This window comes from Festucalex cinctus, chromosome 21 (assembly GCF_051991245.1).
Source record: "Festucalex cinctus isolate MCC-2025b chromosome 21, RoL_Fcin_1.0, whole genome shotgun sequence".
Lineage (NCBI taxonomy): Eukaryota > Metazoa > Chordata > Actinopteri > Syngnathiformes > Syngnathidae > Festucalex > Festucalex cinctus.
This window is the reverse complement of record NC_135431.1, coordinates 16,482,651-16,504,535: the sequence shown is the minus strand read 5'-3', so window position 1 is coordinate 16,504,535 and position 21,885 is coordinate 16,482,651. Positions and strand designations below refer to the sequence as shown.

Below are 21,885 nucleotides of genomic sequence, written 5' to 3'. Positions count from 1 at the left end.
GATTTTTAAGAATTAATATCTGTTTTTTTATGATATCAATAATTAATATTATTGGCAAACAAATAGCCCCAAAATTACTAATAACTTCAGTTTTAAAATGAGGACTTCTACTGTGTAGACGCCAATCGCCATTGATTTATTTATTTTTAAACATGACTCCGACGCCATCTAGTGGTGATAGAACAGAATGAAAATGTATACATGACTCAACTAAAAATCTCCTGATGGCGTTAACGGTCAGCAAAGGAATTTAAAAAATGTGGTATGTTGATTTATATGAAATATGTTTGAAGCTTGAGCCCACCAAGATGTTCTCGTCAATTGTGCGCCCCTTCCAGGAAGTCTGCTGAGTCATGAAACATGCAGAGGCGTGAGGATGACAAATCTGCTTTGAATTGAAAACCCATCAACAGTCGACTTCTGACACACATATTTTGTGCTTTGTACTATGAATACAGCTCAACCAGGACCCTAAATAACTGCAGTTTAATAAAGTAACAAAAATTTAATAAAAAATATTTATTACATATTATTTTCACCTTTCGCATCAATTGGGATTCCTTTAATGATACCTTAACTGTGATCACTGAAATGTGATATTCAGTCAATCTTTGTCCATACGAAGAAGATATTCAGCCTGCCAAAAAAAAAAAATAAAATAAAAAAAAAATCACAGTCTAGAATTAAGTGTGGATTTCTAATAATGAAAGGATGACGTCATACCAAAAAACTGATGGGGTCGGTAGGTTTGATCTTGGAGCATTCTTGCAAGGCTTCGGTGAGTGCAGGCATCACAAACTTCATCAAGTAGTTTCGCAGCGGGAGAGCGTTCGCTTCCAGGAGCTCGTGCTCTTGCCGCTGCACCTCGGACAAATTGTATTGCTGATAAAACAAATAGATAATAAGTTAGTAATCAAATTATGGTCACCTGTAAAGGTTACGGTGCAATTTGGCGTACCCAAGCTTCGTACTGCGCTGTCATCTCTGCGAGCAAGGCCTCGTTCCGTCGTTTCCTCTCCGCCGCTTCTTTGGCCTCCTTCTGCTTCCTCTCCATTTCTCGCCTCCGGTCCTCCTCCTCCTCCTGCTCCTCAGTACTGAGGCCGTAGTTCTTGGGCGGGCCCACCACCTCGATGATGTTGCTCACCATCAGTTTGAATTCAGGGTCGTCGTCTTTCACCTCTGGGGAAAAGAATATAATGTGACCTTCTTGCAATTTTGTAAAAAAAAAAAAGTTGTCAGGGAAAAGTGGAATAAAAAAAAAAAGTAAGGTGGTCCAATACTTTTGTCACACCACAGTTCAAAATACGCCGGTATGTCATGTTACCAAGATATGCCGGGTATATTTCCTGCTCATCAAAGTAGTCGAGGGCGGTTTCTGCCGCCCTGCTGAGTTGTCGGAATCTGGCCAGTCGAGGGATGAACTCATCCTGGGTCAAGCCTCTTTTCTGGGCCTCACTCTCAGGAAGATCTTGTACTTTCTTCGTCAGGTACTCATCAGATGCATCCAGGGCAAAGACATATTCTAGAAAGAAGAAAAAAAATGTTTTTATCATTTGAAAGTAAACGAAGGACCTTGAATCGGTAAATGGACGACCTGGAGTGATGTTGTTGTATGAGGGAGTCCCGTCTGGCGAGTCTTGGTTGTCTCCATCCTCAGCTGAGGATCAAGTACGCATATCAGGACACTGGATGTTATTTGCTAAAGAGCATCTGGATTAACTGGAAGAAACTTAAACTTACCACTGAACATCTGCTTTGCTTGCTCAAATGTCCTCGGGAAGCCATAGAGAACATATCCTTGGTTTCTACAAGGCTTGGAATTGAGCTTTTCGGTCAAAATTTCTAAAAGTAGATCATCCTCAAGTCGATCTAATTGTAGGCAAAAAGTTGGCGTTTATATGGTGTGAGTTATTGACATACCAAAGATAATTAAACCTCTGAGTGGGGAGCTACAGACCTTTTTTTTGTTCCCCCACTCATGTATGGCAACTTTAAAATACTAAATTTTTCGCCTGGTACGATGTGTGTGCAGTTTGATAAGTATTTGTTCATGTTTAGTTCCTTAAAAAGCTACACCTTTACAGATACTACTGCTACTAATAATAATAATAATAATGATAACAATAACAATAACAACAACAACAACAACAACAAAAAAAAATAAATAAATAATAGTCACGACAAAACAATTGGGACCTTGCAGCGACCATTACTAGGGCCCTAACTAGAGCTGCGAGCAGCTACTGCATAAAGGGCCCTCACAAACCTGGCCATGTTGGGGTAATGGCACATATGACAATAACCCTTTAAAATATAAATGATTTTCCAGATTTTATCCATCCATCATCCATTTTCTTGACCGCTTATTCCTCACAAGGGTTGCGGGGGGTGCTGGAGCCTATCTCAGCTGGCTCTGGGCAGTAGGCGGGGGACACCCTGGACTGGTTGCCAGCCAATCGCAGGGCACACGGAGACGAACAACCATCCACACGCACAAGCACACCTAGGGACAATTCAATTCACCTGCCATGCATGTCTTTGGAATGTGGGAGGAGACCGGAGTACCTGGAGAAGACCCACGCAGGCATGGGGAGAACATGCAAACTCCACCCAGGTAGGCCGGTGCCTGGACTCGAACCCGAGTCCTCAGAGCTGGGAGGCGGACGTGCTAACCACTCGTCCACCGTGCCGCCCTCCAGGATTTATGTGTATACAAATTTTCATGAATCCAGGTTTACACCTTCAAAAACAGTTATAATTTTTCTTTGTAAACAATGCGTTACCACGGCAACATTGTGCCACAAAATGAAAAGCTTTCAATTACTTTTCATTTTAGAAATCTTCAGATGGAAATATGCAAAGTTTGAAGATGATTGGATGAATCATTTAGGAGGAGTTTGTTAAAACTGGACCTCTACAAAAGGCCATAAATTGCATCAAATTCCAAAGTAACATCAAAATGGCTAACTTCTTCTTCTTGTTAGCCGTTTTTGTAGATCTTGGGCAGTTACATGTAATTTTCATAGCGCTAGGTGACTTAATTTCAACTAATGGTGCGTTATCTAAAACCAAATCCTAGGGGCACGACTGAGCCATTAAAAAAAACAAAAAACTGCACAATAAGCCACTAAAATATGAATGTGTTTGCCAGTCCTGATGTTCATACACGCTTTCATGAGTCTTCGTCCAATCAAAAACAGTATCATTTGTCTTTGCAAACCATGCGTTGCCACAGCAACAGTGTGCGTCCAAATAAAAAAAAAGCTTTCATGAACTTTAGACGGAACACACAAAGTTTGAATATCATTACTCGGCCCCTAATTAACAAACAACAATCATCACCTGCATTATTTTCCATGCTAGTTTTTATAGTATCCAGTTGATCCTGTGCTGTTTCCTGTTCGCTGACCTCAGCATCAATTCTGGCTATGGTATCTTTCTGTGGAGTACAAAAAAAAGCTCATTTCTTTTCCCTTTTGATTTCTTCTTATTGTTGCTTTGAATTTCATTAACTTGTATGTTCCCTCTCATGAGAATCGTGTAATCTTTTACGCAGGCAAACTAAAACGTTGGGCAGTCACTGACCAGCTGCGCCATCTTTTCGTCGATGACGTCTCGGATGTTGATGTGATGTATTCGATAACGCGCGCACAGCTTCTCCGCCAGTTTGCGTTTACCCACGGCTGGCGGTCCAGTGAGGCAGATTCTAATTGGCTATTGATACAGACAAACAAAAAAAAAAAAACATAAATCACACAGCATTTTTAGAGCAATTTCACTTTGGAGGACTTACAAGTAGCTTTCTGGTGTGTCTGTATTCTTCCACGAGGGCTTCCATATTCTCAATCATGCCGACTTCTGCTAACCAGGTGAAGTTAAAGGAGTCTTTCACGACAAACGCATCCAGGCGGAGGTCGACACTGAGATACTCCAGCTCCTCTTGCTGAACTCAAGACGGGAGGAAAAAACTTACAAACAAAAAATATACTTGTACTTCTCAAATAATCGAAAGAGGTGGCAAATCCAAGTCCAGAAAGTAAAAATCCTGCCACAGTTTGGCTTTAGCCCTACGTCCTAGCTAGCTAGTTCCCTAGCTACTCCCCGGGTGCTTGTTGTTTACCTGCTAGGCAGCTAGCTAGCTAGCTAGCACGAGGGGCCAAAACCAAACTGTGGCAGGGTTTTTACTTTCTGGACTAGGATTTGCAATCTGTAATTGGTCTGTAATATACCTTATAGGCCTTCAAAGTGATGGCTTCCTTCTCTGGCACTTGACATACTCTTCCTGTCCCAAGCACATGACTGACAGCCTAAAATATCAAGAGAAGAGCTCAATATCACAAGTAGGATGAGAAAATGATTGAAAATAAAAATAAAGCCGAACACTCGACGACAATATTTTCAGTCGTTTAAAGCACGTTTGTTTACCTTTACGATGCCCCCCAGTGTGTTCTTGGAGTCATCAATGGCGAGAATATATTTGGACTTGGGTTTGACGTCAATCAAACTTTGTATCACTCTGCAAAAGAAATCACAGGCAGTTAAGTAAACTCGAACAATTTAAAAACAAATATATTTCAAATTACTTCGCAAGGTCAAGCACGTGGATGGTGGGGATGTAATTCGTTCCCTCTCCAAATATGGGAACGTTTGAAATTTCTGACAACCAAGACACCTAAAAGCAAATACAAAATGATGACAAACAAGCAGGAAATGACACAGACTGTGCATTAGGTATAATCGACCTTGAAAAAGTAGTGGAAGAGATTTTCTCCCTTTCCATACTGTATCCCCGCAGCCAAAACATAACCTTTCAGTTTTGTTTTTTTCTGAAAAACAGAAGAGAATCAATTGCATGTTGTGTTACTTCACAAACTGTAGCGTATTTTTCTCCTCCTCCCTTACCCCTGTTCCCAATTTGAGCACTTGTTTCTCCATATTGTTGTGGTGTTTAAAGCTGGAATGCGGCCGCCTTTTGCGGAACTCCTCCTCCGTTATAAATCTTTCTCCTTCCTCCTACAGGGGAGACGCATTAGTAATATCACTCGCACTCTGTTGAACATTCGCCATGCTCACCGTTTCCTGTTTCTTTGTCATCGCCCATGTCAACACTGTCGAGACTAAAATGAACATTTTCTTTGATCGGAAGTTCTCCATCTCACCATGAAGAGCTACAATGAAAATTCCAAAAAGTCACGTTCCAAGTACAATTCCCATTACAATGGTTTTTTTTTCTTGTTGCTCGACCTGTGATTGCCCAAGTTGCCTCTTCAATGTCGTTCTGTGTTGCATTTTCTGAGATGTTGTACACGATCACGTCGCAATCCAGCAAGCGTGGGAGGAGGTCCTCTCTGCTTAGTGACTGGAAAACACAATTACAAATAATGCAATACAAAATTAACTACATAAGACAGAATCGACCGAGAGGTCCATCAGCTGCAATAAAACTAACTGCTGATGCTCATTTTGTCCACTGGAGGGCGGATTGACAACCACATAAATGCCTGAAGTTGATGCACTTGTGAAGGCTAACCGACTCACAGGCCAAGTTTCAGGGGCAAAATAAGCCTCCTTCATAAAAATAGAATGCCGTGCCTCCTTTGTACTGTGATACCATTCTATGAAATAAATACCTTGTATATAAATATTTTAAGAGACTAAATAATGCAAATAAGCGAGGAAATCTATTGATGCCACACACACAAAAAAAAAAAATCACGTTATGACGTGTTAAATTTCTCGTTTTAATATGATAATAACTGATCAATATGATAAGTTTAACTTCCGGTTCAGGTCACTGGTGGAGTTATTAGCGACATAACTATTCTGCCTTTCTATAATACTGTTCAAAAAAGGCCAAGTGTTTGCAAAATTTGGAAAGAAGACACATATACTTTCATTGGACTCTGCCAGTGACTTGAACCGGAAAGGATTGCTTTGTTTTGTTCTGCGGAATGTGGAACTAAAATCACATTATTTGGGGTGAATAATGCATTCACTTGAGGAAAAAAAAATTTAAATCTGTTTTTTCTCTGTAATTTTCGGGATGGGGGGGGGGGGCATTTGTTTGTTTTTTAGCTTATATTTATCTAATTATTATTATGCAACCAGTCCAGGGTGTCCCCCGCCTACTGCCCAGAGCCAGCTGAGATAGGCGCCAGCACCCCCCGCGACCCTTGTGAAGAATAAGCGGTCAAGAAAATGGATGGATGGATAATTATTATTATTTGTTTTGTTTTATCAATTTATACCATTTTTCAATATAATCTGTTTTTCATCATATTTTGTTTTTTTTTGGATTATTTTATTCCTATTTTTCTGAATGCTTTTTTTTTTTTATGTTTTTTTTGCTGTTTTTTTCCCATCCATCCATTTTCTCGACCGCTTATTCCTCACAAGGGTCGCGGGGGGTGCTGGCGCCTATCTCAGCTGGCTCTGGGCAGTAGGCGGGGGGCACCCTGGACTGGTTGCCAGCCAATCGCAGAGCACACAGAGACGAACAACCATCCACACTCACAAACACACCTAGGGACAATTCGGAACGCCCAATTAACCTGCCATGCATGTCTTTGGAATGTGGGAGGAGACCGGAGTACCCGGAGAAGACCCACGCAGGCACGGGGAGAACATACAAACTCCACCCAGGAAGGCCGGAGCCTGGACTCGTACCGGAGTCCTCAGAAATGGGAGGCGGATGTGCTAACCAGTCACCCACCGTGCTGCCCCAATATGCCTCCACAGTTAATAAATGTAATGTAAATAATACAACATATTAGTATATATAAAAATATACATAATATACATGAAACAATTTGTATTCATTTTATGAGATAACTGATCACTTATTGTTTTATGAATTAGAAATAACATTCTGTAATTTAAAAACTGAAAATTATTAATACTTGTATTCAAATACTCTATTTTAGATACCCCGTTTGTCACATCATCACAACTTTATTATTATTATTATTATTATTATTGATGGGGTTGAGGGACTCACCGTATACAGCTCATGTAAAACGCTTGCTTTCTCTTTTTCTTTGCTGGATGTAGAGGACACCGTGCCTACCACCTGGAATGCAGGTTCATTTAACTGTGGTTCGCCGTCATCGTCATCTTCCACCTTCTCCCCGCAACTCGATAAATACTGTCCATGAAAGTCAGAAAGAAAGAAAAAAAAGAATTAACGGTGCATTGGTAAGTTCTCCTGAATGCATCTCATGTATTTACTTCACCTCAGCGATGTGTTTGGAGGAATATTTGTCGACGTCGTTCACAAAAATACGTCGGGGACGTTTTTTGTCACCCATTTTAGATAAGCGATAGGATTGCTAATGTTTATTAAGCTTTGTTGTGCTAAAAATAGCTCAGTAGAGCAACGGTAGCGGTCACTTGTTTTGGTATTGACGAGAAATGATCACCAAGGTGACCGGGCCACGCTTGAGTGAGTCTGGCGTCATAACTTCGCGACGACATACTGACCTGCACGGGTTTCCATGGAAACCAGTTCCGCCCACTTTCATCTAACACCGACGGTTTAAGTTCTTGCGCTGATTTTAGAAGTTCCGAATTTACATCAAATTAATTAACGTCTCACTTTTCAGTTGAATGTTGGCACAAGCATTAAAAGTACTTTTCAATGAATTAGAATATCGTAGAAAGTTCATGTATGACAGTCGCTCAATTCAAAAAGTGAAACTTTATTAACACAAATATTTTCAAAGCGAAAGTTTATCTATAATTTTTTGTTCACAATACTTGTGTTACTTTTCTAATTTCCTGAGGAGCTGACTTCGTTTTTTTTGTTTTTTTTTTAAGATGTAATAATTACAAGTCACTAAATGAATCTCTTCAATATTTAAGTTTTACCTTTTGAATTGAACTACCACAATAAATTAAATATTCAGCAATATAGCAATAAAAATACTACTACTATTTGTTCATGTTTAGTTCCTTAAAAATCTGCACCTTTACGGATAATAATAGTACTACTACTACTACTACTACTACTACTGCTACTACTAATGCATTATATTTAGAGGTGCCTTGGTACTCAAGGACACTGTAAAATATGTTGCAAAAGACTAGATAAGAAAAAAAAAATTAATGGAGAAAAAGAAAACAATAAAGAACAGGTATGCAGCAAAAAAAAAAAGGAAAAAAAAAAGATGGGTAGTGATAAAATATTCCGTACCATTAATAAACTTAAGGTAAAGTACACAGAAGCCGTGAACGTATCAAAATGTATGAGTTAAATATCAAGACAATAACACCTGACCAATGATCCATTTTAGAGCCCTTATGTTTGGGAAAGTCAATGAGTGAGGATGATGAATGCCACCATAAAAATAATCTCATGCGCTTACATTGTTGATCTTTCTTGTTACAGCTTTATTTATCCACGTTTCACACCACCCATGCCGTGATAATCACACATCCACCTGTGGGTGTCCTCACGCCGCAGGACAATGGAGCGCTGACATGGAAACTTCCAAAGCACCTCATATATTTATAGAGCTGACATTATCTGACAAACTGCTGGCAAACGCCGCACGGCGGCGTCTGCACTGGACAGACCTCAGCACTCAGTAAAACACACCCTCACACACACTCAATGTGCACTGATACTGAGTGAGGAAAGCTGCTGAGGGGATGCCTGGTTTGCCCTTGCCATGTATAGTGAGACTCTAAATATATATTGTTATAATTATTTACATCCAACATTTTGTCGTACGGGCCCAGTAGCTGTTTACAGCAACCCTGCTTCACATTACAGTGATAGACGTTAACACCAAGGACACTAATGCCGAAAACTATCGCTCATTCTCGGCGACTGCTGCTGAAATAGACCCCTCCATCAAGACAATGCTTGTGTATAATTCATCATGCTTTGTTAGAAACATACCCCACCATCATTTGAGACGATGCAAACAAAGCTACTGGTGAGTAGCTGAAAGTTGCAACAATGTGGACCAATTATTCTTTTATTGGGGATTTTAATGCGCCGAAATATGATGGATTGTTTGGATTACGGTCTTGTCTGCAAGTCCCGGAGTGTAAACTGCTGTCAAAGTAGGGGATAGACCTGGCGGTTACAATAAAACAGTTGTTTCGAACAGCTGTTGAAGTGTGTGTGGAGGGTAGGTGGGGGCTTGTGGAGGGGCTCAGCTGTCAAGACAGACAAACGCTTTGCTTCCTATGTTTCCTTTTAAGGATGAAACCTGCCTCAAAATCGCAACCCCTTTCAGACCCATCTGCTTGATCCAGATAAAGACACAGTGATACAGAGCCAAGTGACTGATCTGCATGGTACTATCAAGTGCTCTAAGCTCGGAGTGTCTTGAGTCCGTTTGAGGGCAGCATACATAAAAGTGGAAGGAGTCAAGGGCCACTTTTGAAATTCTTCAAGTTTATTTTATGAAACACTTTCATTAACTTTCTGTTAAAGGTGATAATGCAACCAGTTGAGGATTTTTCAAGATTTTGGCGTGGCCGTCGGCCCTGTATGCCGCTAGACTAGATCCACCACTGCACATTTACAACCTGCAAACTTTAGTAAAGGGATCATTTTTATTATTTATTCATTGTTATTTTTATTTTTTTGTCATTTCACAGGCTGCTGAAAAATGTCAGGTAGCAAAAGGCCCCCGGGCCATAGTTTGGATACCACTATGTTAAACCATGAATGGGCATAACAAGTCTTGACTGTGAGAATATTTTGGCGACTGCTGCTGTAAAGAAGGTAAATATAGAATGACAATACCGCAACACCGAGTTTAGACGGGATCACGTATAATCCATGAGCGGGCGAGCCAAATCCAGATTTGCTTGCTTTGATTAAGCCAGGGGTGTCAAACTCATGTTAGCTCAGGGGCCGCATGGAGGAAAATGTATTATCAAACGGGCTACATCGGTAAAATAACGGTATATAACTTAAAAACAATTGCCGTCAATTATACGCAGATTTTTGCTATTTGTGTGACAGTCCGAAATTACGGAGCTCAACTGTAATCATATTGTTCCAAAAAATAATACAAATGCAAATGGAACGCGGCAACACTGAGTCCTGAATGTGTTAATTCTACCTGTTTTGCAGAATGCATTGCGTGGCGCAGTTAACTCTTTCACTCCCAGCCATTTTCACAGAAACAATCCCGTTCGCTCCCGGCTGTTTTACTGGATTTTGACTGATTTTGCAAGGCCCACAGAATATTCTGTTATTGCTATAAAAACATGGAACCTATCAAAAGAAAGATTAAAGTCTCTTCTTTCATCAGGAAAAAAAGTATGTTTCTATCTGTTTCCGTTTTATAGCAATTAGCATTAGAAGAGAGCTTTCATCAGTTTTCACAAATCTATTCAAAATTGTAAGTCATTTAGCTTCTTTTCTACATAGCTCTGGTTGATATCCTTTGCTTTGCTGCCACCTGCTGGCCGTTTGTGGAATAACTACAATTTCTGCAACCGTTCTTTGCAGTTGAGAGGCTGCATCAAAGCCTTCTGTATGTTCTAGCATAAAAAAAAATGTATGAATACGTCTTTGGGACACTTAAAACAAAACAAAAAACAAAAAAAAACGTATTTATACGTTATTGGGAGCAAATGAGTAAATGACATAAGGACGCTAATCCTTGTCATATCTATTTGTGTTACCAGTAATTGAATTTGTGACATATTTAACACGTTTGTCGGTCTATGATAAAATAAATAAATAAATAAATAAATAAATAAATAAATAAATAAATAAATAATAATAATAATAATAATTAAACAAACCGTAACTTTTAAGTTGTGTGTAAAATAATGACATACAGGACGATTCGCCCGTACAACCTGCACTGCTTATCTGAGGACTGCTTGTGAAGTTACAAACGTTATGTATTTTGATTGTGGCTGACTGATTAATTAGTCCGACATTAAATTTTTTTTAAATTTTTTTTGTTTTACTTTACAAAATCATTTTGCGGGCTGGATTAAACCCCCTTTGCGGGCCTAATCCGGCCTGCGGTCCTTATGTTTGATACCACTGGATTATGCCGATCCTTCAGCTCTTGCGGTGATGTAATTCCCACAAACAGTGTGTACAACGTCATATCCCGTTAGCTATTCAGCTAACTTTCACTAATAATTTGATGTATTTTGCCACATTTTCATCAATGTTTACCAGCGCTACTGCAGATTTTTAGATATTCTTGCTCTTCTTTTGTGACTTTTCTACCTGACTGATAGCACAAAGTACCGTTACGAAAATCAAATCAAGCTATCAAGCTACACATAAAAGCTCAGAATAGAAGTAAACATTTAGGTTCGCAGCGTCACTCTTGGAAGTACGTTACGCACGTCTACAAATGGAACCGTTGATGGTGCGGGAGGTATTTACATTCTTACTCCTCTCACAAGCCCCCCACGGCACGGCACGGCGACGGAACTTGACAAATATGGAGCCTGGGGGGGCTGGGCGACCTCCAGGCAGCCCGTTGGGGGGCACGCAGTCACCGGCACCTGTTACGCTCCATTTCCCTAAAAGGAGACACGGGAGCCAATCAGAATGGAGAAGGGAGGCCTGCCACACTGGACATCCCGGGGAATCTGTCGTCTGCTGGAGGGTTTGTGCCGTCGCGCTTTCCTACCCGCCCCCCCCTTTCTTGTCCTCGTGCAATATTGCATCTCAGCTGTCTGGGTGGTGGTTGCCTCTACCCTCCTCTTAACTCGTACGCATGCCAGGACACTGGCGAGCCCCCTAAGACGACTCCTTGACTGTTGCTTGGCTCGTGTTACCTTCACACCCTTCAATCACCTACTTCTAGGGTTCTGAGAGAGCTTAGTCATATTAACACATATTTAACAGTCGGAACTGGGGAAACCCTTGTTGAAAGTGTTAGATGGTTTAAAAAAAATAAATTAAAAAAATTGTCGGCTTCATAATGCATCTCTAATGACATTGCCAGGGTAACCCAACCCTAACCCTACCGCAGAAATCATTATCTGTGATTTGAAAAATACTTCACATAGTATTCCTGTCGTGTCATTCTAAGGCAACATCTCCCCATTTTGGTGGCGTCCTCAACACAAGATCCACTTAACTCCCTCATCTTTCAGAGCAGCACATATTTGGACTTCTGTGAACTCCCGAGCCCGCCCACCTTCCCCCCCACCCCGGCCCAAGCGTGCCGGGGCATATTTAAGGAACCCCTCGCACCCTGGTCCTTCGTCCCAGTGGAAACCCCAGTCTTGCATCGAACTCTCGGTGAGTCTGGTTTTGTTGCTGTGACTTGACTTGTTTGTCTTTTTTAAGAAGTGTTTTGGGACTGCAACAGTATGGATGTGTTTTAAAGATGGTTTACCTCACAGGAGATGCTTTACAAGTTTTATGATTACGTACTAGAAGACAGTTTGACTGTTTTTTGGAGATGCTACAGAGTGAACTTTAGGATACAGGAGTAGGATGCTGTGCAGTTCTAAAATCAAACTGAGATTTGACAGAACTGCAGAAAGAAAATACATAGGATTATTAATTCCAACACCCTCAAAGCCAAATCTCGGAGTGGACATTTGGACATTCCACTCTAAGTAGTGGAATGACAACAGCTGAGGAAAGACCCAGATCCTCGCTGCAACTTGTCAAAGAACGCATCACCTCAGCAGTTAAGTGGCTGTGGTTTAATGATGAGATACAGAGAGAAGAGTGCGGGGGACGACAAGGGTCCCAAGACTAAAAATAGAGCCCTGAGCAAGGGTTGGAGGCATTTCCCACTTTGGTTAGATACAGAGAGGATATGAGCACACTTAAGGATGTCTTAAGATGGTAAAAATAAGATCACTCCTCTATTCCAGAAGGCCAACCAAGAACAGACCAAAATGTGTGACGACGACGAGACCACCGCCCTTGTGTGCGACAACGGTTCTGGCCTGGTCAAGGCTGGGTTTGCCGGTGATGATGCCCCCCGTGCTGTCTTCCCATCCATCGTTGGACGCCCCCGTCACCAGGTTAGCAACCTCAACGAGGACAAGCCGTGTGCATGTGTTCCTTCTTTCCAGAGAGACTGAAATGTGTTCTCTTCTTAGGGTGTGATGGTGGGTATGGGTCAGAAGGACAGCTATGTGGGAGACGAGGCCCAGAGCAAGAGGGGTATCCTGACCCTCAAGTACCCCATCGAGCACGGCATCATCACCAACTGGGACGATATGGAGAAGGTGAGAATCTGCGGTATGACCGCGTAGATATGCTGCGTCAGTGTCACCGTGTCAAATTGCTGACAAACTCTCTCTTGATTAATCAGATCTGGCACCACACCTTCTACAACGAGCTCCGTGTGGCCCCAGAGGAGCACCCCACCCTGCTGACTGAGGCCCCCCTCAACCCCAAGGCCAACAGGGAGAAGATGACCCAGATCATGTTTGAGACCTTCAACGTCCCTGCCATGTACGTGGCCATCCAGGCTGTCCTGTCCCTGTACGCCTCCGGTCGTACCACCGGTGAGTTTCCCTTCAAGACTTTTTTTTTTTTCCCGCAATTTGGTTATGAGATGTGGTCTGACATTAAGGCGGCTTTGTGCGAACAGGTATTGTACTGGACTCTGGTGATGGTGTGACCCACAACGTGCCCATCTATGAAGGGTACGCTCTTCCCCACGCCATCATGCGTCTGGATCTGGCTGGTCGTGACCTGACTGACTACCTGATGAAGATCCTCACTGAGCGTGGCTACTCCTTTGTCACAACTGGTAAGAAAATTTAGAATACTATATCTTTCTGCTATGGCGTTATGTAATCCAAACCCATGACATGAAATTGATGAACCTTTCCTCTCTCAGCTGAGCGTGAGATTGTGCGTGACATCAAGGAGAAGCTGTGCTACGTCGCTCTGGACTTTGAGAACGAGATGGCCACTGCTGCCTCCTCCTCCTCTCTGGAGAAGAGCTACGAGCTTCCCGACGGTCAGGTCATCACCATCGGCAACGAGCGTTTCCGCTGCCCCGAGACCCTCTTCCAGCCTTCCTTCATTGGTGAGACCTTACAAACACTCACCATGGCCAGTTACTGCCTCAAAAACTGAAATGTAAACATTACATGTGCATTTATAAGTGTGAGTTTTCTCAGAAAGTAATACTAAGCTCCTACATAGGTATGGAGTCTGCTGGTATCCATGAAACCGCCTACAACAGCATCATGAAGTGTGACATTGACATCCGTAAGGATCTGTATGCCAACAATGTCCTGTCTGGTGGTACTACCATGTACCCTGGTATTGCTGACCGTATGCAGAAGGAGATCACAGCCCTGGCCCCCAGCACCATGAAGATCAAGGTGAGCAACAACAACCAGCTACCATGAAATAAAACAACAATGACTTGGCTATTGATTATCTCACCAAACTCTGCTCCGCCTTTAGATCATTGCGCCCCCTGAGAGGAAATACTCAGTCTGGATCGGTGGATCCATCCTGGCCTCTCTCTCCACCTTCCAGCAAATGTGGATCAGCAAGCAGGAGTACGATGAGGCGGGCCCCTCCATCGTTCACAGAAAGTGCTTCTAAATCTCCAATCGGCGCCAAAACAACCCAAACTGCAACTTTCCTCCCCTTGTCTGTATTTCTACTGTGCCTAATGCTGTATATACATGTACCATTGTAATAAAAATAGCTGCTTTAACAGTAATCTGCAGTGTTTTTTTTTTGTTTTTGTTTTTTTTAAAGTAGTAGTACTCAGTGACTGTGATCATAAGGATGAAGACGTTACATTTTTTTTTTGTCCTCATTAGGGTCGGGTGAACTGGAGGCTAAAGTAGCTAACTTTGAACGGGGTTTACACTGGTTTAGCCAATTACAGAGAACATACAAACCAAACATTCACACTCATATTAACACCTCTTTAAAATTTTAGTGTCTTCCGACTTCCGCTAAGCTAACATGTATGGTTAGGTATGTGGGAGGAAGTGGGAATAGCTACTGGAGAGAAAACCCATTCTAGCACTGGCAGAACATGTCAATGCCATGCACACACCAGTACCCCTATTGAAAGGTTGAACCCTAAAACAGGCTTGCTTAGCATTAAGAAATAGAAAGGCTAGCTTAATTTTCAGAGGATAAATGCGTCACTATCCAGCATAATTGTGTGTTGTTGTTTTTATTGTATTCTCAATTAATGTATCCTGTACAAATAGCTCAATGCTGTTGAGGTTAGCATGTCTGCTACAAAACAATGCTAACCTCAACAGCACTGTGCTATTTGTACAGGATACATTAATTGAGAATAGGCTAACGCTTCTTCTTCTTAATGCTAAGATACACTAGTCTATTTTAAGCTTCAAGCTTTCCAGAGCATGATACAAAACTCATCAAAAAGTTAGGCATTGATATAGCTTTAGTTAATTAAATTTAAGTATGAGCCTAAAATGAATTATAACCTTTACAGGCAAACTTGACTTGACAAGGTTTCAGTACTTTTTACACAACTTGCTACTCAGTAGCACAAAGGCAAAATCCACAACAGGTGATGTCCATGAATCGACCAGTACATTTTCTGGTTCAATTAGAATTGTCATTTAAACAGTCCTCTCTATCGTGCAGTTTACATTTTGCCATCGTGAGACCATATGACACCTAACAAATTGATCATCAGATCGCACTTCAAATAGGATGTTCTAAGAAGGAAGTAGCCACTTAGCTTAGCATGTCACAGCGTCATCAACAGCTTGATACAAAGAGACTGATAGTCACACAAAAAAAAAAGCACAGAAGCGAACATTCTTGGAAGTGTTTATGGATCAAACACCTGTTGTGAATATTGCTGTTCAGCTCCTTAGAGTAGAGCAATGTGGGCAAAAAGTAAAGATAAGGTCAAATTATGTTCACTGTAAAGTTTATGAAACTTACGGTCGATCCAAAAATGTCACTCAAAAAGCTGTGTCTGCCAAGACAAAAATTAGAATCCAAAAAGTGCTCTGATGTCCCAGCAGCCCAGAATGCAACATCACATCCTTGACAGCTGTGTGTGACAGGTGATATAAATGATCCTAATAAGGCCCACCCCCTCGGCTCATTTGTGTTTTTAACCAAGTGAGCATCGTGTGTTCAGGAAAAGCTGGGGAACTTTGCTGTTTTTAAAATACTCTCCTAGTTATTTTAAACATGAACATTACCGACAGTGATGCCATTCGCTTGCACCTTCAAGTCATTCATGGAATAAATGTCAAAAGTGTTGTGAGGAAAACCGAGAGAATCTTCGTCAGTGGGGCAAAGGTTTTCGGTGTTCCTCTTCAGAATTTGTCGAGAACTTTTATTCCCGAATTTGGCTTGGTTCCTGGGTGAGTGCAAAAAATTGGATTGTGTTCATTTAATACACAAGTTGGGTTTGTCTGAATCTTTTGTGTTTCAGCTTTCTGGTGGACACTTGTTCGTTTCTTCTGGAGCGTGCCGGGACAGTGGGCCTCTTCCGAAAACCAGGCTCTCTCCCTCGCATTCAGACCCTCAGAGTCGGTGTCCACGCAACCGGTGGGAATAACTGATCTAGGCAGAGCCTAAATGTTTTTTTTTTTATCATTGTTTCAGACCAAGCTGAATCGCGGAGAAAGCTGTCTTTCCACAGCCTTCGCCTACGACGTGGCCACGCTCATCAAGCAGTTCTGTAGGGAGCTACCAGAGCCTCTAATTCCCCCAGAGATCCATGTGGCTATGCTAAAGGCCCAGACGTTGGACTCTGTGCAGGACAGGACTTCAGCCCTCCAGCTGCTGTCCTGCTTATTGCCTGCCAGAAATTCCTCCTGTTTGCACTATCTGTTTGACTTCCTGTCTAAAGTGACCCAGAGGTTTGAGACATTTCATAGGTGGTGAAGATTATAGTTTAAAGAAGTCAAGTAAAAAAAGGTTATTTGCTGTTATTTGTGGCTCCATTAGTCTAAAAACTGCATTTAATTAATATTCTGTTTGTAGAATATAAATTAAGCAGCAAAATCCATCAATTTCTATCAATCTCGGTGGCCATTTTGTCACTTGTCGATTTGAAATGACATTGAGGTTGTCAGATAATGACCAATCCCGGCTCAGCTTTTGACTGTCACGTGACAAAGCTATAAATAAGTGAGCTGTGATTGGTTGTTACCAGAGTAGCTGTGATGTCATTTTTAGTGGACAGCAAGTGACAGTAAAAGACAAAATGGCCACCCCCTGAGATGGATTAAAAACGGGTGGATTTTGCTGCTTAATTCACAGTTCACAAATGCAATATTAATTAAAATACTGTTTAAACTAGAGGGGGCTCATCAAACATTTTAAGGAAACATTTACTTGACTTTGTTTTTAAGACTTTTATTATAATGCTGTTTGGTTGGATCCAGTAGAATGTAATTGTCAACATTTCTGATACCAAAATGTATGGTTATTTGTTTAAAATTTTCAGATGTGAGGAAAACTTGATGACCAGCTCCAACCTGGCTACAGTCTTTGCTCCCTGCCTCCTCCCACCCCCCAACAAGGAGGAGCTATCTGAAAGACGCTTCGAACTCCGTATTGTTGTCCTGCGTACATTCATCGAAAAGCCACAATTGTTTGGTAATAATCCCATCAACTATTCCTCCCATTTTACCAAATTAAAAATGTATACATGTTCATCAGGTGTGATTCCACCAGCTGTCATGGATAGTATGGAATTCCTGATGAGCAGCCATTTTCTGAAGGATGGACAGTCAGAGAAAGAAAAGAGACACAGCTCGAAAGGTTGACATGTTAAGATGGACGACACCCCAAAACAATCCTTGCATGTTATACTTGCTCCGTTTTGCTTTAAATTCATGCAGTTTTGTGGTCTGTGAAGACTGTACCCCGGATTCAAGCGAAGTCGAAGGTCAGGCCGGCAGTCCCTCGGCGAAACCATGAGTCCAATCTGGGAAGAAGACCGACCCTCAGGAGGAGTGCAGGCCACGAGACGTTGCCAAATATTGCCTTGTTTAGGGCCTGTGTGTCTTGTGAAGGTGATTTAGGAAAGGAAGAGTTAGGTTTGGGTTTTTTTGTATGTGTGTATGGACTTTGACTTTGAACTGCTTTTATACAAAGATTCATCACCTCAAGCTGCCATCTTGGATGCCTTAAGTCTTTCTGGAAAACAGTTTTCACCTAGTAGGATAAAAAGGTACGTTACTAAAATAAGTTATTGAACTTGCAAAAGGTGAAAAAATATATTTATGGGCTTTGGTTTCAGGGACATGCGTCTTGGCCTCTTCCCTGGGCTGGTCCAAGGACAGGAAGTGGCCTTACCTGTGTTCACTGTGGGCAAGCTGCAGCTGGCATCTTGGAGTAAACGCATTTCTTTATAACGCGGACCTGCTCATGTAGCATTTTTAAGACTTACTGTTACGTTAACAGTTTTTAACTTAAATTATTGATTTAGCTATTATACTCAACAATCGTTCACACCAAATAAAAGATTTGCTTCAGTGTTTATCCGTATACATACAATTACGGGTACTTGTACAGTATTTGCAACTGTCACATGACTATAAATAAAACAATGCAACTTGTAACCAGTGTTGTCATTATGGCTCAAACAAGGGTCTGTCAGTCTGCATCACTTTGACCAGTCACTTGGGTTAAAATAGTTTGGGATTTTTATTTATTTATTTTTTTTTTCAAACTCCCCCCTCCCCAGGTTTTATAAATTTTTAGAGTAACCTTTTCTTTTAATATTGTGCACATTTGTCGGGTAAAACAAAAAATATACGTGTATGTTGTGTAAACGTTTCATGTTGCTCTGTGAGGCAAAATCCGTAACTCTCCACTGAGTTCGTCATGGCTGAGATTCGACCCCCAGTTCCCATCGCTGCTTGATGGAAAGAGAAATATTGGTAGGCCTAACAGAGCCAATCAGAAGAGAGGATTGCTGGCTTGTAAGCATCCAAGGCTAGATAATTTGTTACGCAATGTCCAACGTCCACCGGAACTGACGTCAAAGCTCCTTCAAATTACACATATCTCTCGACATAGCTTGTTGCTAGCAAAACTAATATATTATGTAAATGCGTCGAATCAAGGAAAAATTATAGAAGCGTGGAAATGTTTAAAATGTAGTTTTAGGAAACAGCTCTTCATAATGTATCAATTTTGCTCCCTTTAACTTTGAAGGCCAGAAGTTGAAAGATTCGCTATAGTGGTAACTTGACGGACATCTGCTCAGTCGCCAGGTCTCTTATTGACACAAGGTAAGAAAATTGCTCATCTTCGAATTATAGCGAGTAATTTGCAGTGATTTAATTTAAAACACCATATTACATGGATGTAAATAAAATCACGTTATATTCTCTTATTCCCCAGTGATGTATTTGCAGGCCTAATGGCTTGTTTACACGACAGATTTATCCACGCAATTTGATTCTTTAGCGTTTAGAATAAAATGTCTTGTCATTTAAATACAATCTTGGCTTACTAAAATTCTGTAAAGACTGCTGGAACAAAAATATTCCTTTGTCCCCACCTTTAGCATCCTCGGTGTGTTTATTTTGTACACCTGCAGATGGCGGAGATGAGGTCGGGGGTGCGTTCAATGCTGCTCGGGCTCCTGCTGTGTTTGCAAATGGGCAGTGCTCCGGCCCGCACTGTCGCCGGGTCGGATCATGTGTCTGAGGCCGACATCCAGCGGCTCTTGCACGGCGTCATAGAGCAGCTGGGCATCGCTCGGCCCAGGGTGGAGTATCCCGCCCACCAGGCTACAAATATCGTCGGGCCACAGAGCATCCAGGGTAATGTTAAATTTTGAAATTTTGTTTGGGGCTCAGCCAGTTTAAGTTATTTTTCATTTATTTATTTTTTAATGTAGGTTAGATCAGTTTCTCCCCAACCGTGTTCGACGAAACTGACGGGCGGCACACCAGCAAAAAAATAAATAAATAAAATAAATAAATCCACTTTTTTTTGTCATAATATATGTTCAGTTACTGAAATGTAGGTAAACACTTTTCTTAGCTCTAGTGCTAGATTTTTTTCTTTTTTGCCACTATCCGCACCACATTATTTTCTCCACTAGGTGGTGCTCATGAGGGGCTGCAGCACCTTGGCCCCTACGGAAACATTCCCAACATTGTGGCTGAGCTTGCAGGTGACAACGTTCCCAAAGACTTCAGTGACGATCACAGCTATCCAGATCCTCCAAATCCTTGTCCTCAGGGAAAGACTGGTATGATTGAGCGTTCTCTGCACACGCTTCCATTTGAGGGAGACCAAAATGCGCTTTGTGATGCTCACATTCACAGCAGCAGACGGGTGTTTGGACAACGCTCCGGACACGGCCGACTTCAGCCGCGAGTTTCAGAAACATCGTCACCTTTATGGTACAGCGAATGAGTACCCGGCTCTGATGAAGTGGGTCAGTTGAAGTTACCAACTCATACTGCACACTAAAAGGATCGGAAATTATGTGCAACCGTTTATTAATTGCCATCTGAGAATGATGGTGGTTAGAAACTTGAAGCAATTTAATCAAAGCTCAAAAACAAACTTGTGTGTAATTTGTGGTAGCTCGCCTGTTAGTTGTCGTCTGGGTATTTGAAGAAGTCATCGATTTGCGCAATGTCTTTTCAGAACAAAGAGCGTTTGTACCAGAAGCTGAAGGGCGGACCAAAGAGAAGAAAAAGGGTATGCATTTTAAAATTACGATAGATTAGGATTTAAATAAAAGAAAACAGACTCTTTGGAATATTAGATGATTCATTTTGATCATTCATTCCTAATGTTTTGTCTGCAGAGTGTCAACCCATACCTGATGGGCCAGAGGCTTGACAACGTTGTCGCCAAGAAATCAGTTCCCAGTTTCTATGAGGAAGAGGATGGCGAGGCGTCAACCACATCTGAAACTACCAAAGCAACATATTAAAGCTTTGCAACTGTCCCAAAAGAAGAAAGACATCCTGTATTTTAAAATTATGTGTGTGTGCGTGTGTGTGTGTGTGGGGGGGGGGGGGGGGTAAAACGTTTGAGGTTCACAACTGCTGTTTGTTGAGGTTTTAAGATGGGTGGGTGTGACAAATTTATAAAATGGAAGTCAAAAATATATTCACAATATGTTCTGTGCACACTACAGTCTAAACAAGGTGCTCTGATTAATATTGCGTTTGTGGAATAGGAATAAAGAAGCAAAATCCAACCGTTTTGATCCACCTCAAGGGGCGGCCATTTTGCCACTTGCTGTTACTGAAAATGAGGGCTCAAACAAATCACAGCTCAGCTATGATTTGGTCACATGACCAAACTCAGAAAAAAAAAGGTGAGCTGTGATTGGTTGTTACCTAAAGCAACTATGATGTAATTTTTAGTCAAAATGGCTGCCCAGAGAAGGATTAAAAACGGGTGGATTTTTGCTGCTAAATTCATATTCCAAACACAATATTAATCAGAATACAATATTGTAAAGAAAATTTTGGGTGTCTTCGCCCTGTAAAGAAATTATTTGTAAGCCCACCTGAGTATCAGAATTTGTGAATTTAACACATTAGTAACTTTGATGGCAATTAAGGTAAATATGTCACTTTCCTTTAATGAAAACATTGTGTAACTTGCTATTGAACATGAAAAAAATATGAATCCCATTATGTTGTCAAATTGAAAATTCAGATGTCATTTAATCCAGTTTACTTTTAAACAGTGGCCACAGAGATAATTTTGTGTAACATTTTTTTGTGTATCTTAAAATGACCTTTATCAATAATTAGAATTAGGTCATATCTACAAGTAACTGATTACACCTGATGGTTTTATGTACACTCATCACAAAATCTTTTAGTGGAAGTGAATCTTTTTTTTTTTCTTTTCTGTAGCATGTTTGTGTCTAATTTCTTCTCTCGTAAAATTAATAATAATAAATGCAGTGAAGACAATGGTGGTGGTGGTTATTTTTCCCTTTTTTT

General features: G+C 41.3%; 4 protein-coding genes across 8 annotated transcripts; 3 read left to right on the top strand and 1 right to left on the bottom strand.

Annotated features, from left to right (window-relative positions):
- Positions 1-540: 540 nt before the first annotated feature.
- LOC144010839 (adenylate kinase 7-like) lies at positions 541-7,446 on the bottom strand. 2 transcript variants are annotated; one of them, XM_077511346.1, is made up of 18 exons: positions 7,233-7,446; positions 6,998-7,144; positions 5,245-5,359; positions 5,074-5,168; positions 4,903-5,013; positions 4,743-4,826; positions 4,584-4,672; positions 4,426-4,516; positions 4,230-4,307; positions 3,794-3,943; positions 3,586-3,714; positions 3,343-3,439; positions 1,741-1,869; positions 1,595-1,657; positions 1,325-1,522; positions 959-1,179; positions 724-882; positions 541-637 (listed from the first exon to the last, which is right to left on the bottom strand). In XM_077511346.1, exons 1-18 carry the CDS (start codon positions 7,305-7,307, stop codon positions 605-607), a joined length of 2,064 nt encoding a protein of 687 aa, XP_077367472.1. In that variant the 5' UTR covers positions 7,308-7,446; the 3' UTR covers positions 541-604. The 2 variants fall into 2 exon arrangements, with proteins under 2 accessions (XP_077367472.1, XP_077367471.1); XM_077511345.1 differs by having other exon boundaries at positions 1,325-1,657.
- actc1a (actin alpha cardiac muscle 1a) lies at positions 7,017-14,654 on the top strand. 3 transcript variants are annotated; one of them, XM_077511348.1, is made up of 9 exons: positions 7,017-7,194; positions 12,033-12,244; positions 12,832-12,984; positions 13,063-13,191; positions 13,278-13,473; positions 13,560-13,721; positions 13,812-14,003; positions 14,123-14,304; positions 14,390-14,654. In XM_077511348.1, the coding sequence occupies exons 3-9, from the start codon at positions 12,856-12,858 to the stop codon at positions 14,531-14,533; spliced, it is 1,134 nt and encodes a 377-aa protein (XP_077367474.1). In that variant the 5' UTR covers positions 7,017-7,194; positions 12,033-12,244; positions 12,832-12,855; the 3' UTR covers positions 14,534-14,654. The 3 variants fall into 3 exon arrangements, with proteins under 3 accessions (XP_077367474.1, XP_077367473.1, XP_077367475.1); XM_077511347.1 differs by lacking the exon at positions 7,017-7,194 and having other exon boundaries at positions 12,019-12,244; XM_077511349.1 differs by lacking the exon at positions 7,017-7,194 and having other exon boundaries at positions 12,222-12,244; positions 12,835-12,984.
- Positions 14,655-16,019: 1,365 nt separating this feature from the next.
- Positions 16,020-18,513, top strand: LOC144010837 (rho GTPase-activating protein 11A-like). 2 transcript variants are annotated; one of them, XM_077511343.1, is made up of 8 exons: positions 16,020-16,302; positions 16,374-16,470; positions 16,547-16,803; positions 17,394-17,545; positions 17,609-17,710; positions 17,791-17,964; positions 18,047-18,122; positions 18,192-18,513. In XM_077511343.1, the coding sequence occupies exons 1-8, from the start codon at positions 16,127-16,129 to the stop codon at positions 18,304-18,306; spliced, it is 1,149 nt and encodes a 382-aa protein (XP_077367469.1). In that variant the 5' UTR covers positions 16,020-16,126; the 3' UTR covers positions 18,307-18,513. The 2 variants fall into 2 exon arrangements, 1 of the variants encoding a protein (XP_077367469.1); XR_013281363.1 differs by lacking the exon at positions 18,192-18,513 and having other exon boundaries at positions 16,021-16,302; positions 17,808-17,964.
- A 446-nt stretch (positions 18,514-18,959) lies between these two features.
- scg5 (secretogranin V) lies at positions 18,960-21,855 on the top strand. The gene is made up of 6 exons (XM_077511344.1): positions 18,960-19,188; positions 19,500-19,725; positions 20,010-20,159; positions 20,236-20,348; positions 20,564-20,617; positions 20,727-21,855. Exons 2-6 carry the CDS (start codon positions 19,500-19,502, stop codon positions 20,853-20,855), a joined length of 672 nt encoding a protein of 223 aa, XP_077367470.1. The 5' UTR covers positions 18,960-19,188; the 3' UTR covers positions 20,856-21,855.
- Positions 21,856-21,885: the final 30 nt, after the last annotated feature.